Source organism: Meira miltonrushii, assembly GCF_003144205.1.
Source record: "Meira miltonrushii strain MCA 3882 unplaced genomic scaffold FA14scaffold_2, whole genome shotgun sequence".
NCBI lineage: Eukaryota > Fungi > Basidiomycota > Exobasidiomycetes > Exobasidiales > Brachybasidiaceae > Meira > Meira miltonrushii.
The window spans coordinates 2,228,146-2,243,101 of record NW_020289944.1 but is presented as its reverse complement, the minus strand read 5'-3'; the positions used below and the strand labels follow the sequence as shown (position 1 = coordinate 2,243,101).

The window sequence follows — 14,956 nt, the reverse complement described above, 5'->3', positions numbered from 1 at the left end:
TCAAAAGAAGGATCAAACATCTTCGTTCGATTGCTATATCGTAAAAGCGGAGCACACATCTCCGCTATCGAAGCTCCATTTGGGTTAAATAACATTGTGGTGAATACTTCAGTTGGGACGACGGATACTGACCAAGTAGAAATTTGTTCTGGATCAACAATTTTTTCGTTTATAGTTTGATCAGATTCACCTTCGGTTCTTCCTTCCATCGTCCCTTTACAAAAATCCGTTGTGGATTCTTTGTTAAATTGAGAATTTATCTTACCACCTCCGGGTAATTTTGGTGCATCACCATCTGTCCAAGTCCAATTCTGTTTTTGTGTGCCATCGGGTAAGGCGATCGAACTTCCTTCTCCATTTGCAGCCTTTCTGCGTACAGCTTGACCTGTTTGCTTGCCTGATGCTGATACATTTCCACTAGAAGCAACAAACACTTCTTGTGGCCCATTCTTTGGTAAGAATTCCGTGGAAGGCGGGAAGATGAGGTTGAAGTGACCTGCTCCACATTTACCATCGTTTGAGATCAAGTGATCTTCTAGCAATCGAAGATTACGCAAATTTGCCTTGAAAGCAACATCAAGTGCATCACCCAAAAGTGGAATCAGACCGAGGAAGCAATCGAGAACGATGTTGAATACCATCATAGCCAACAATGTGATCGGTAAACCAAACAAGATGCATAAAACGAGTGCATACGTTGATAGCACTAAGCCGATATAATCACCCACACCAGGTATCAGCCCAATGATAGAGTCTACACCGATGTTGAAAGGCAGTCTCCTACCCAAAAATGGGATTGCGTCCAAATAATATGACAATGTACGAATATGATTGTACAACCTTTGAGCTTCGATATCATTTCTTGGTCTTCGTAACGGGACCACATATTGAGGTTTAAAGCCTTGTTTTGCTTCTTTTGCCGGTCTATAGCCACTTCCGCCTTTATTCAATGGAGCCGTTCCATCATGTTTTTGTCCAACACCACCTCCACTCGTACCAACATCATCCGATTGTGCTTCCGCATGAACGATGATCGGATTCGATCTTACTTCCGGTTCAAAAACATCTCTCATCGTTTGTCCAAGTACATATCGTACCGGATTCAATAAAAATCCAATGATTCCCATCTTTTTTTTTGGTATGGTCTTCAGGGCAAGCCTGATAATCTTACTAGCAATCGAGATGATCGTCTTGAGAAGGGGCAGGAAGATAGGGCTGTGCCACCCCTTGCTCCACTTCAGAACATTCGCGCGATCATTATATCGCTAACTCCAATATTGTATTAATGTACAAAGAAGAGTGCGGGAGGTCAAAGGGGTAAAGGGAAACGAGTAAACTCAAATCCTTTCCCACCTCCATCACTCACACAATCTCTACTTCTCAAATTCAAAACGCAAACAAAGGCAGAGGAGATATTAAAAGAAATCGTATACGCGCATCATTGTATGATAATCAAAAATGAGATAAAAAGCATTTCTGTGCGGAGGATATGTTGTACTAGAGAATGTGTGTTTGTTGTGAGATAAGAATATGGACGAAACGGTTTGACTTTGAGCATTTGATAATGTTCAAAGTGTGTATATGTTGTAGGGTTGTTTATTTGTTGCAAAGAAGACGAAAGCGGAAAAAGATGAGAATATTTTGTTGATGAAATTGCTCAAGATGATTTTATCTAATCTTCTTCAACATCCAAACGAGTTTGGAATGCGTACAAATCACCTCCATCGGCATCCTTTTCGTGAACGATTGTAAGTCTTTGCAAGTTGGTGAAGAAGTCTTCCAACAATTCGTTCTTTTGTCCGACTGAACGACGTCCAAGTTTGTCGAGCCATGACCATCTTGACAATGTGTAGTAGACAAGGGCAATAACAACGGTAACACCCAAAGAGTATGCCCAAACACGAACGACGGTAACGATATCGGTCCATCCACCGTGAGGAGCGGTGACTGGGTTGCGGTGTGGTGCACCGGACAACCAACCGAACAAGCAGAAGAGTGTAGAGATGGCATCGACACCCAAGACTGCGCCAACCAATTGCCAAGATGGCAAAGTGATATCAGATTCACCACCACCAAGACGGGTAACGAAAATGAGCCAGTTTTCGGTCAAAGAGACTTCCAAGAACAAGATTTCTTGTGTGTTTCCGAAGTTTTGGATAACACCACCGTTGTGCAAGAACAAAGTACCACGCAAGATCCATGTACCACTTGCCAAGAGCAAACCCAAGATGGTGGAAATGACCCAAATCTTGGGCAATTGCCATTCGACAGGGGCACGTGCGTGAGGAGCGTTGTCGTAAGCGATAGCAATGGTTGCCAAATCGGCGAACAAAGCGATGAAAACGATCAAATCAGCACGGATAACTTCGTTCAAGATGATGATTGACAAAACCAAGTAGACCTCCAAGTGGATACACAAAGAGATACGGTATTGAATGTAAGCCTTCATACGGTGGAAAATTTGACGGGCGACCTTGATAGATGTAATAATGGTTGACAAACCTTCATCCAAGAAAACGACATCAGCAGCAGAGCGAGCAGCATCGGAAGCACCTTCAACAGCAATACCACAATCAGCCTTCTTTAGGGAAGGAGCATCGTTAACACCATCACCAGTCATGGCAGTCAAGTGTCCACGGTGTTGCAACATTTCGACGACTTGGTACTTGTGTTCAGGGAAAACTTCAGCGAAACCATCAGCAGCTTCAACAAAGTCGTGAATAGCTGAACCAGTCATACCTCCAGATCCAATCAAACGTTGAGAATCGTAAACCTTGGTACCCAAAGCAAGCATCTTACATGTTTCCTTTGCAATTGCGACGGCGTCACCAGTAAGCATTTTAACACCAACACCGAGAGATTGAGCTTCAGCAATAGTAGCAGCAGTGTCTGAACGTGGAGGGTCAAACATGGGCAACAAACCGAGCAATTTCCATTGACCATCGTTGATGGCAACACCAAGAGAACGGAAACCACGGGAGGCAAAGTCACCTGCAACCTTGCGGTATTGATCAGCAGTTTCCTTGTCAGGAGCGCACAATTTCAAGATTGCATTTGGAGCACCTTTAGCGGCAGTGTATTGCTTTCCGTCCTTCTCAACTTCAGCGGTAATACGTTTGGAGACGGGGTCGAATGGAGTGAATTTGTGTGTAGTCCATCCTGTACCAAGTTCTTCAATGGCAGCTGGGTAATCCTTGAGTGTAGAGATGGTAACCTTGTCGATAGGGTCAAGAGATTTGACGTTGTGGGAAGAAGCCAAAGCAGCAACTGCCATCATGTAGTTGACATCAACTCCTTCGGATGTGAAGGGTTCGTGAATGGAAAGCTTGTTGGCAGTCAAAGTACCAGTCTTGTCAGAGCATAAAATATCAACACCAGCCAAAGATTCAATAGCAGTCAATTTTTGAACAATTGCTTGACGTTTGGCCAAGTAAGCAGCACCGACAGCCATGGTTGTAGTTGTGACACATGGAAGACCGACTGGGACACCGATAATGAGGAAGATCAAAGTGTAAATGAGCAAGTTGTTGTCCCTTGGTTCAGCAATACCGGTGTTGCGGAAGAAACCAGCGATCCAGAACATCAAGATGAAAACGACGACGAGAATCAAGAGAGCAGCACCAATTGTGTCCATGACAATTTGGAAGTGACCCTTTGAGTCACCACCCAAGACCAAAGCAGCGGTACGACCGACGAAGGTTTGCTTGGCAATATCTGTGACCAAAACGTATGCCTTTCCGCGCTTGCAACCAGTGGTGTAGAAAACAGTGTCACCGATATGTTTGTCGACAGCCAAAGATTCACCAGTGATGGCAGATTGATCGCAAGCAATAATTGCAGGTCCTTTGTCAACACCTTCATCGTCATCTTCGGATTGGTTTCTCTTTGAAGCTTCTGCCTTTTCACGGATAGCGTTTGCTTTTGAGGCATCCTTGTCTTCGTAATCAGCCAACAAGCGACCATCACATGGGATCGTCTTACCGTCTTCGACAACGACGATATCACCAGGAACCAATTCACGGGCTTCAATTTCATGTTCTTGACCATCACGAACGACTACAGAACGCAAAGCAATACCGGCTTTCAATTGAGCAACAATATCACCAGCTTGCTTTTCTTGGTACCAACCGACGAAAGCGTTCAACATCAAAATACCGATAATAACACCGAAATCAATCCAATCACGAAGACCACCAGCCAAAGCGACTGCCAATTCCATGACGTACAAAATAGGACCTTTGAAGAAACCGAGGAATTTGAGGAACAAGTTTTCACTTGGACTTTCCAATTCGTTATAACCGAAAGCTGCACGACGTTTTTGAACTTCAGCTTCAGAAATACCGTGGGCCATTTCGGTTTCGAGCCAAGAAGAAGGAACCTTTGCGGCAACTTCTTCGACTTCACCCAACTTGTTGACACGAACTTCAGTTACCTTCCATGGCATCAACCAGTTACGTCTCTTTTCGATGTGGGTTTCATCTTGATTTTCATCGTCACTGGTTTGACCTTTTTGAGAGCGAATGAAATCGATCAAAGCGCTGTACTCCTCGTTTGCGCCGGAAGCGCCGCCGCCAGCCTTTTCGTTGACTTCAGACATTGTGTCGAAGTTTTATGCTTGCAATAGAAAGGGTTATGGATAAAGAGTAAGAAGGAGCACCTCGAGTAGAAGTGTGAAGAGAGCAAAGGGGAAAATGGCCGAAGTCTAGCTATTTAAATGAGAAAAGTTGAAAATCGTAGAAAAATTCAACAGGTAGAAAAAAATGGAAGATCAGGGGTGAAAGGGCGCGAAATGAAGAAATGAGGGCAAAAGAATCGGCACAATGCGACCGTTTATTGGAAGCCAATTTGAGTGTGACGGAAGGCGTATAGCCGGAGAAGGAAAAGCGGCGTAGGCGCAAGTTGAAGAAGTGATGTGACCGGATGGAATAGAATGGGAAAGTCAAGAGAAAGGAAAAGAGGAAAGAATGATTGGGTCAGTAAAGAGGTTATAAGATTTTTGGTTGCTTTTGAATCGGATGGAACTGTCAAATCTTCTGCAACGAGCAATAGTTCGGGTGAATGTTATTGTTCTTCTGACAACGGAGACTACGAGCGCGCGCGCGCACATGAGACTACATCATCATTTGACGCCAAAGCCTCGATTGGAATTCTTGTCATAAGTATCAAAGTCCGAGTAAGGCGTAACCCATTACCCAAAACAAAGGCAAAACCCGGAGACTGATTTCCACGCTAATTTGGGTCCGAAGAGAAGAGTGCGCATTTGAGCAACAGCGTGATCAGGCACATTGAACGCCTTATTGCAAGCTGATGCGATTGGGCCCCAATCTTGGCTAAGTGGACTTGGCCAAGCCAAACTAAAAGAATAGCTGCTTTTTTTCGTTCGGAAAGTGCGCGCGCCCAGAGTGTTTTGATTGCACGTTTTTCCCGTTTGCTTTTTAGTGTCCTGGCAGGCATGCTTGCGTGCGTGTGTAGAATTTGGAACACAAGTACGCTAGTGTGAGGAAAAAAAAACGCGTTCTTTTGCGGGTACTCCAACAGTGTTGGAACCAAGCACCCAGGGCCGTGCACAAAATGCGCGCATGAGAAACAGGAGAAAACATTGGAAGCCGCCCCATTGGATAGAGAGAGAGGGGTTGAATAGACGCAGGGCTTTGGAAGATATACACAGGCACAAAAAAGTTCTTGAACTGGTTTGTTGTTGTGTGCGCGCAAGCCAAAGTGATTGCATCCCGATTGGTGACAAACAAATGGCTTAGATCGCCATTGATCATCAGCCAATCGAAGCCTTTTCAATCTTGCGGAGCCAGAATCCATGATTGCCAATGACGTTCAGCGTAAGAGACAACGAGTTGGCGGATTTGAACGGATCAAACTCCATAAGAAGGTAAAAGCAGCATTGTAGAGAGCATATACCTATGCTATCCAATAATACGATTGATTCTATCAACTGTTTTTTTGCCGATGCCAGGAAGAAGATGCTCTCCCTTGCATCCAATGATCCCCGACATATCGATTTGCAGACCTTTTGACAGTTTTCCGATTCAAGACATAAATACTCACACTTTTAAAAAGCTTGAACAACGGGACCTAAAGCGCTGACAAATCGTTGAATGGGTAATTCCAAATCTACGAAATGCTGTGAGAGATGGAATTGTCGAAAGGAAGAAAAGAAAGATAGACAAAGTAGAAAGATTAGCTGCAACGTTCTTTGTCTGAAATCGGCACCGTAGCGGAAAATGAAAAAAAGTTACTCACCTTACCTCTGCGTTTATAAACAACAAAGATTGCCAAAATCTATACTCTATTGAGAGTAATGAATCGACTTGGTCGAGCAAAGGCGGGGGGATGGGTAAGGTGAAAGGGGTAAAGTTGTAGTTGGGGTGATGATGGTAGTTCGTTTAAAAGAGAATGGATCTCAATCTGCTTATATCTTTTGTTTGGTAAACTAAACACACGTTTCTGTTGTGTTTTCTTTTCTGATGCGAAACAACTATAGGGGAACACACCGCACGAATATGTATGTCCTCATTATCGGACAATGCTTGCCGTGTTAAATTGTGTGACATTATAGATAACGCATGTAGTCTATCGAGCTGCAATTGATGTTGTTACCCTGGTAAAGTGCGGCACTTGCCGAGTACCCCAAACACGAGCCAAAAACGATCAAAATTTTTGTTTTTTATTTTTTCTTTTAAAATCCGAAGTTTTGTTTTTTCTCTGCCCTTTTGCGCGCGCATCTTGCTCCGGTAGATTTAGAATGCATTCACTAATCGGCGGACGTCGGCCCAAGAAAAGTCGATGCGCGGATATAGTTCAGATTGCAGGCCCGTGTTTTCTCACCTCAAATTTTCTCTCCTAACTTGTTTTTATTTTATTTATTTTTTTCTTCTGTCCGTATTCGGCCAGAGTGAATGCAAACGGTAGTTTGTATTGCATGATTACGCACTTCTCTTGATGAAGTGCCTTTACCGGCTTTAACTCAATATAGGTACCAAAACCCATTAGGCACAACTTGTACTTTGATCTGTAAAGTTTTTTCCTTCTGTGCATTTATTGTGCTTGCAGCAGATACGTAGTGTACATTCACCTTAGAAGCGTGCGCGGCATACTCGGCAAGAGAGAGAAGAAAGAGAGTAGCATCAGCCCTTCCTCCGAGCAAAAAACCGCGCTGCGCTCTCAACAAAAACAAATCGGTTCTATGCGGTTTACCTAGAGTCAAATCCGATTCTAAGCACACAAAAAAAAGAGGTCAATGAAAAAGTGGCGTCATACGCATCAGGCTTGGAGTATCTTCAAAAAGAGATAAGCGATTTAAGGCTTTTGACCTGCATTTGAAGTGGAATTCGCTTAGAATCGAACATAGGGATGATCCGCTCTCAAAAGCTGCTGTTTTGGTCATCTTTGTATTGTCAACGGGCTCAAAGAGGAGGAGGAGGATCGGCAATTTACAGCCGTTTTCGGACGAATGACAGGCAAAAGAGCCGTATAAGTCGCCGTTATAAAAATACAAAAAAGACGATCTCTCACCTGTCACTCGAAATCTTTTCATCGTCATTTTGCATTACTTGCTGCAGGTCTCAAACGCAGGTGCATGCAGTTTACGTTGCAGAAATGACAAAAACATCAAGAGTGAAGCACTGTAGATCAAACAGAAAAACGCCATCCTGTGGCAGAATTCTTTATAAGAAAGAAATGCACATTGAGGCATATCCACAGGGTAAAACATTGCTCGGAGCATTTTTACTTCTTAATTTGGAGAATACAGCTTAATCATATGCGGAAGAAGATTCGAAGCTTGTACACCCAGCAAAAAGCTTGAACGCGTCTGGAACACGTGAGACGGTAATCTCCCTATTCATTATCGTTTGGCAGCTTAATAATGAGCATGCCAAGATGTGCTAAAGAAATAAAAATAGCATTAATAAAAACTTAATATCTTCCTATCCGAATGTGCAATTTTCTATTATTTGATGATGATGATGACTTGATTTCTTCATCTTGGGTTAAGGGTGAAATTTTTCATAAGCGAGACCATCCAATGATATTCAAACGAAGGGTAAAAGAATACCTTCTGCGGTAAGGAACGATACTTTAGACAACTCGGATAAAAGATGTTTGAGTCTGAATACATGTTTAAGAATTGATTGTGCAGTTCTTGTTGTTTTCTTAGATCACACGATGTACAACAACGGCAAGTCGGCTCAACAATGAATTACACCCTGCGTAGCGCTTCTGCCGCTGTCTCTCTCTTCTTTAAACGCCGCCGCTGCTGCCGCGCAAGCTTGCGCGGAGATTTGCCGAGGTTCATTTTTCCCCAAACTTTTTTATTCTTTTTTAAATCGGGGTAAAGAGAAGAATAATTATATGATGATGATTGGCTTACTTCGGTATTCCTTTCATCACAGCCTAATTTTATCCGAATACTACCCCTATGAATGGTAAGCGAGTCTCTATGATGACACAATCCTAGAACGGCATCATTTTCGGTGTAATGAAGCCGGTATTTAACAATAGGGTGCGAAAGATGGGCAGGGGAAATTATAAGATGTCACATGATTGATTGATTTGCATCGCTTTTTATGTGGCTGTTTAATTGCGTCTTTGTTTGATAAGAGATAAGATAAAGAATAAAATTTGTACTACTAAGAAGCACGTCTAGCATTTGATTGATGAATAAAACATGATGAAGAAATCTTCAAAAATGCTTCATTAGCAATTTTGATAATCAACTCGACAGCGTCCAAGGACGAATTCTTGTAAATTAGAGTCAAGCTTTGAAGCAGTTTATTGATGGTCATTGGAAGAGAGCCAGAAAGGGTCTGTGCGCGTAAAGGTTAAGCAACGTGCGAAGAAATGATGATCACGAGAAAGAAGGCCACTAAACATCTTCTCCCTAACAATCAATGAAACATCTCTAAATATGGCAAATTCAGCCAATTTAGCAGGTCTGGCGGCCATACCGATTGGAATATTGTCATTATATGCGCTCTTTTTAGCCTTGATATTACATCCCACCTTTCAGGCTCACAACGTTTTCTTGCATGGGATCAATATACCATTTCATTATGATCTTACAAAACCAGATAGAATAAAAGGAATCCAGAAAGGAAAAGCAAGAAACTTTAATGTAGAAAGTGTTGATGGAATACGAATTGCAGGTTGGCATATAGTACCAGATCATGCTAAAATACCACAAGATGAACATACATTCGATCAATCATTATGTGATTCTCCGGTTGTGCTATGTGAGTACTTCGTATGATGACTTTCTCCTGTTCCGATGAGACTGACTTTGCCTTCTAACAGACTTCCATGGAAATGCGATGAACAGAGCAGCACCTGTTCGCATACAAGCATACAAACACTTTACTGCACTAGGAATGAACGTTGTTGCCATTGATTATCGAGGCTTTGGTGATTCACAAGGTAAACCCACAGAAGAAGGACTATTACGTGATGCTCGTGCAACGTATAGATGGGTGATCGAAAGGCAAAGCTCCTGTACTCCTTCACCTTCTTCGGAGCCTTTGGCCGGTCAGATACTCTTGTCTGGACAAAGTTTGGGAACCGGTGTTGCGTCAAGATTGACGCTCGATTTGGTAGAAGCAGGTCATGCATCTCCCGCTACACTGTTACTGGCACCGTATATATCTATCCGGCAACTGCTGTCTTCTTACCGAATCGGAGGTATTGTCCCGCTGTTTTGGCCACTAGGAATCTCAAAAGCACTTTCTGCCGTAGCTGACAAATACCTTTACACTCGATTCGAGAGTGATAAGGCTTTGTACATTGCTACCAGAGGAGGAATAAACAAGCTAAACGAGGAAGAAAAGAAAGCATATGGAGATCTACAGTACCTCTTGCCAAAAGATCAATTGAAGAAAGAACTGGGTATTCAAGATGCACAAGAAACTGATCAACAAGCACGTGTTGTTATCGCACATGCCGATAACGATTCAATCATCCCTCATAGCCATGGTCGTGGTCTTTTTGATCGTATACATGATGCACTCTCCGTTGACTTTAACGAACATTCAACCGAATCACAAAAGCATGCCGAGGAAAGAGAAGAAGAACTTGCACAGCAAATTCAAATCGAAGAACAAGAATGGGGATCCATGCTCACCGTTTCCCCGAAAATAGGTCAAGCCAATCGTCTAACATTGATCAAAAGTCGTAAAGGCGGTCATAATGGTGTACCAATCCATGCCCTAGAATATTTCATCAAACTTGCAACTCAAAGTGAGCCTGCCAAAGCTGCTGGTACCGGTGGAATGCAGACGTGATAAGTCTAATTGTATTCATATTTTCAACTCCTTTTTCCCGTTTTATTGCTAGTATACATATGATTAGACTATCTACCTTTATTGTCTGAACTTGCTTCTCTCCGTCCAACGAGCATGGATCCAAATCTTCGCAAATCCGAAAATGCTCGCTGAGCACCTGCGCCAACAGCATCACCTTGGCCTGATCCTTTCCCACGACCGGCAGGGCTGGAGAACCTTGGTGCAGAGCCCAAAGGTGGTGTATTCGTCCCTCCATCTCCAACACCACCGGCAATAAAGTTGAACAAGCCAGCTCCAGCAGAAGCCGGTGGCGTATCTGTACCTGTGACCATACTTCCACCACCCAAGCCAATCGCTCCTGGAACGTTGGTTGTATCCATATCCAACGTTGTCAAAAAGGAAGAATCTTCCAAACTATCGATTTGTGATGATCGACTGACAAACGTATCCATGAGCGTATTCTGCTCTGATTTCCGAATCCCTTTTAGGTCGAGAATCTTTTGGAAATTGGAGAATGAACGATCTCCAACAGATTCAATGTAGGTATCCACCAATACTTCAGGTGGCGAATCTTCCGAGATGGCAATCAGTTTGAGCAGTGTTTCAATTCGCCCAATACCTTTGGACACGTAACGATTGTACGATGATGCAGCCGATGTGCTACCTTCTTCTGACAATGTATAACGCGGAAGTTCCAAAAGGGACATTCGAATCTCTGTTAGATCAGTCAGCAATTGTTGTGCGGCTAAAGAAGAGACGGGTTTCAGCTTGACAATGTTAAACATAAATCTCGCTAGAACCAATCCGACCACTTTATCGCACCAATTGCGAACATATCGTTTGCTCTGGATATCCTGTCGAACCACAACAGCAACATGCTCTAGCGATCCTGCAAATTCGTCCACATACGCTGATTTGATGTCCGTTTGATCTAGATTGTTCCAAGATGCTCGTAACATCTGTTGATATGCTGCTTCCACTGAGGTTTCCAATTCTCGTGTAAGAGCTTGAACACCATTTGAGACAACTGACAGATACACATCCCTTTCTGGCTCAAAGTCAACTGAATCTCGGAATTCTGCATCAATCTTCTCTTTGAGCTTCTCTTCCAGTTGTTTCGACGTTGTTGCACAATAATCAGCCGTATTGATCACCATGCAAATCCGTTGCAGATCAGAAATGCTCGCTCTCACATCAGCGCTACGACGGACAAAATCAGTTCGTTGTAAGAGCGGTTTCAACACTTCTTCTGCATAGCCTTGAAGGTGTTTCTTGTATACACCGCAAAGATCACGGAAAGGTTCTCGTGTGCTGAGTCTACCGCACTGTTCTAAGACAGAGCCGTAGAAGTAGAACAATTCCGTACTCGATGGCAACACGGTATGTGCGCCATCTCGACCATGTTCATTTGATGATTCGTCCAGTGATGCCCGCGTTCCTTGACGCTTAAATGTCTGTATCATTTCGCTCAAAGTACGATCTTGTGCCTCAACAAATAGGTTGAGATACGGATCAAAGGCGGAAGACAAGGTGGTCTGGCTGCTTGGAGAAGGTTTGATCGGGGTTGAAGGAACAGACGATTCTGCAGCATTTGATCCAGCGGAAAGCTGTGCGAATGGCATGCCAAATCTTTGCGACATGGATCTCTCGAATTCCAGTGAAGCACTCAAAGCTTCCAACAAGACAGGCACTTGCAACTTTCCTTGTGTACGTATTAGGACACTGCGAATGTCCTGTCTGGTAATCTCTGTGAATTTGCGTAAGAGCTCTCCTGCCACATTCCACTTTTTGATTGGCCCCTCCTCAAACACAGCGGAATGTTCTTCATCGTACGTCTTGAGGATCCGTCTGAACCACGCAAATCGTCTGGCGACATTATCCAATTGCCCGGCCTCATCAGTGGCACGAAAGATCCTTCTGTATTCTCGTAATTGATAAGTGGTATAAAAGTCGATGAGAGATTGCTTTGCTTCAGCTCCTAATGCATCAATAACAAGTGCGGCATCAGGTACAGATGTGGTTCGAAGTGGTCGATTTGCATCGTTCGTGAAATGAGATTCAATCTCTGCCCTTGCTTTGTCTCCTAATTCTTTCTGTAATGCAGACACTTCACGTTGAATGCTTGCAACCCTTTCTACACCTGCAAAGCCTTTGAAAGAAGATTGCAGAGACTTTACAGCGGATAGAGATGATGATGCTTCTCGGAATCGACTTGCTTTCGTTAACCTTTCCAATTGTGAAACCGCATTGACAAGCATCTGTAATCGTTTCAAAGCGGTCATACTGTTCACCACATTTCGCTTGCATGTATCGAGCATGCGTATATCTCTCGTTATGTCCCTGACAATCTCTTCACTTTTATGTGCCTTTTCACGAATGACTGAAAGTTGCTGGAAAAGCGTTTGAACTTTTTGATCTAAATCATGTGATGATAAGTGAGAAATTGAACTCTCCTCAAAATCCCCATCTTGAACATCATCGCCTTCCTGCCTTCGTAATGCTGCTTGTCTTTTTAGCAACTTCTCCAGCAAAGTTGCAATGTACTGCTCTTGAATGGCTAATTCTTGCCGTATCTGAGCTTGTTTTCGGGCTATGGATTCTGGCGTAAGATCGTTTGCAGATGGGAAAAGGCTTGCCAATTGCGTTGTCAATGATGGTGAATCATCATGCTGTACTCTAGAAGTGCCATTAACACCTGGAGATTGTGCAGAGAGGGATGATTTACGCAAGGGTATCTCTCCACCTTCGTTTTCCGATTGTCCAGCTGCTGGCGAGATAGGAATTGCCAAGACTTTTGCAATTGACAAGTTCAACTCTGTTGGCAATCTTGAAGGTAAAGGTGTTTGGATCAAATCACCTTTTAAGGCGTGATCCTTGCTATCTGTAGTCATACTTCATTGGCCTGATGTATTTGAGTGAATGTGGTGTGATTGCGAAGGTTGGAGTTGCTCATTGTTGGCGTATGTATGCATGCATCTTTTGCCAAGCTAGCAATGAGAAGAGAGTGATTATGTAATCATCTTGCATACTAGGCGTAACTCAATGTTCTTACGCCCTTTGCGAGGTGTTGTACATCTATACTTCAATCATCACAATGAACATCTCTTTGTCAAGATGTCAATTAAGCTCGTTAGCATTGAATTGTCTTCTAGAATAGAAACTTACAAATGATCAAGCCACCAAGGTGTTGTTCAAGATATCAAACATAGTTGTCCCCTTTCATGCACGCGTCACAGTCTTAAGGCAGGGGGAAATGTGGGCGTCGGCAAGAGTTCATTTGACTTTCACGTCAATATTCTACAGAGAAGATCGAACGTAAACGGGTCGCAACAGCCGTACATTGACACAACGGACCTATCGAATTGAATCGAAGATGATCACATGGTAGCAATATGAATGTATGCGTAATGCAGAGCAAGAGGGGAGGTGACTTTTTGCCTGTGTTTATGAAATGCTCCGTTTAGTCCCCTTTTCGCGGCATAATACATAATTAGGGCGGCAGGTAAGGAAAAAGGCTAGAAACCCTTTTTGGCACTAAAACAGTCAACCAACACAGGCCGGCCAAACCTCATGTCTGTCAGAGATGCATAAAAAATGGAATTATTAATAGAATCACTTAAGTGTTAATCAGAATACTGAAAAAGATTAGATCCTGCCTCTCTCACTCTACCATCATCACCTACTCCCCCTCATCCTCTTTTGAGCGTATACCTTTCTCCCCATCCCTACTTTATCATCATGTTCACAATGCGATCATCAGCAGCTTTGGCTATTGCAATAGCTCTTTCCACTTTGGGTTCCACTTCAGCAAAGGCAGTGGAGATGAACTTGCAATCACGTCAACAACAACAACCAGGAACTCCTTTATTCTTGGACGAACCAGCTTGTGGTTTCTATCAATGTGATATCACTTGGTACCCTGGTCAAAATGTAACTGCACATTGGTTAGACGCACCAGAAGGAAATGTAATTTTAGATATGATGGCAGACGCAGGAGCAACATTTGCATATAACGTAGCCACCGTTCCCGGTACAACAACAAATTGCGATAGCGAAGGTCAAAAGACATGTGGACAATTCTCTTGGATCGTTCCATCTGCATGGGTCAATGGCTCAACGTATGGAAATTATTCTCTACGTGCAAGCTCGCAATCTAATCAATCGGTTGAAAGTTACACGGATATCATTTTGGTTAAACCATCAAATGGAACGAAAACAAACATTCCATTCAAGGCTTTGGATCCCGTCGCAGCTGGCACTGGTAACTCTTCTTCCACCTCCTCTTCCTCTTCATCTAGCACAACCTCTGGCTCACCCGCTTCAACCGGAGCAGGATCAGGATCAGGAACACAATCTGGTCAAACTGGTTCCACAAGTGAAACACATGCAGCTTCCAAACCCAATTCATCTGCATCTTTTGCTAACGTCGGTCAACAAGCTGTTGTTGCTTTCACAGCAGCTTCTCTCTTTGCCGCTATCGCTCTTACGCTCTGATCTTTCCGAAAAAAGCATTCTTCGATCTCAAGTTTCCGTTCATCATCCAAAGCACACAAATCATTCATTTATATATCCATTCATTTATTCAACTTCATGCTCTGCATAATCTAAACACGGTTGCTCAATTTTCTCTAGACAATTTATATTACTGCACAAAATCATTAAAAAGACTG

General features: G+C 43.2%; 5 protein-coding genes across 5 annotated transcripts; 2 read left to right on the top strand and 3 right to left on the bottom strand.

Annotated features, from left to right (window-relative positions):
- Window positions 1-419: 419 nt before the first annotated feature.
- Window positions 420-728, bottom strand: FA14DRAFT_115445 (uncharacterized protein; the record flags this gene model as incomplete). The annotated part of the gene is made up of 1 exon (XM_025496108.1): window positions 420-728. A coding segment is annotated over one exon (309 nt), but the record flags the coding sequence as incomplete, so codon positions are not given.
- Window positions 729-1,398: 670 nt separating this feature from the next.
- Window positions 1,399-4,913, bottom strand: FA14DRAFT_42254 (putative PMA1-H+-transporting P-type ATPase). Its single transcript, XM_025502324.1, has one exon. It carries the CDS (start codon window positions 4,595-4,597, stop codon window positions 1,673-1,675), a length of 2,925 nt encoding a protein of 974 aa, XP_025355768.1. The 5' UTR covers window positions 4,598-4,913; the 3' UTR covers window positions 1,399-1,672.
- A 4,007-nt stretch (window positions 4,914-8,920) lies between these two features.
- On the top strand, window positions 8,921-10,286 carry FA14DRAFT_178835 (alpha/beta-hydrolase; the record flags this gene model as incomplete). The annotated part of the gene is made up of 2 exons (XM_025500876.1): window positions 8,921-9,245; window positions 9,307-10,286. 2 exons carry the CDS (start codon window positions 8,921-8,923, stop codon window positions 10,284-10,286), a joined length of 1,305 nt encoding a protein of 434 aa, XP_025355767.1.
- Window positions 10,287-10,354: 68 nt separating this feature from the next.
- On the bottom strand, window positions 10,355-13,858 carry FA14DRAFT_164344 (uncharacterized protein; the record flags this gene model as incomplete). Its single annotated transcript, XM_025499880.1, has 2 exons — window positions 10,355-13,159; window positions 13,841-13,858. The coding sequence occupies 2 exons, from the start codon at window positions 13,856-13,858 to the stop codon at window positions 10,355-10,357; spliced, it is 2,823 nt and encodes a 940-aa protein (XP_025355766.1).
- Window positions 13,859-13,915: 57 nt separating this feature from the next.
- FA14DRAFT_42180 (uncharacterized protein) lies at window positions 13,916-14,906 on the top strand. The gene has a single exon (XM_025502323.1). The coding sequence runs from the start codon at window positions 14,025-14,027 to the stop codon at window positions 14,778-14,780; it is 756 nt and encodes a 251-aa protein (XP_025355765.1). The 5' UTR covers window positions 13,916-14,024; the 3' UTR covers window positions 14,781-14,906.
- The last annotated feature ends 50 nt before the right edge of the window (window positions 14,907-14,956 follow it).

Coding starts and splice junctions, on each gene's coding strand:
- FA14DRAFT_42254 (XM_025502324.1), bottom strand. CDS start 4,597: ATGTCTGAAGTCAACGAAAAGGCTGGCGGCGGCGCTTCCGGCGCAAAC.
- FA14DRAFT_42180 (XM_025502323.1), top strand. CDS start 14,025: ATGTTCACAATGCGATCATCAGCAGCTTTGGCTATTGCAATAGCTCTT.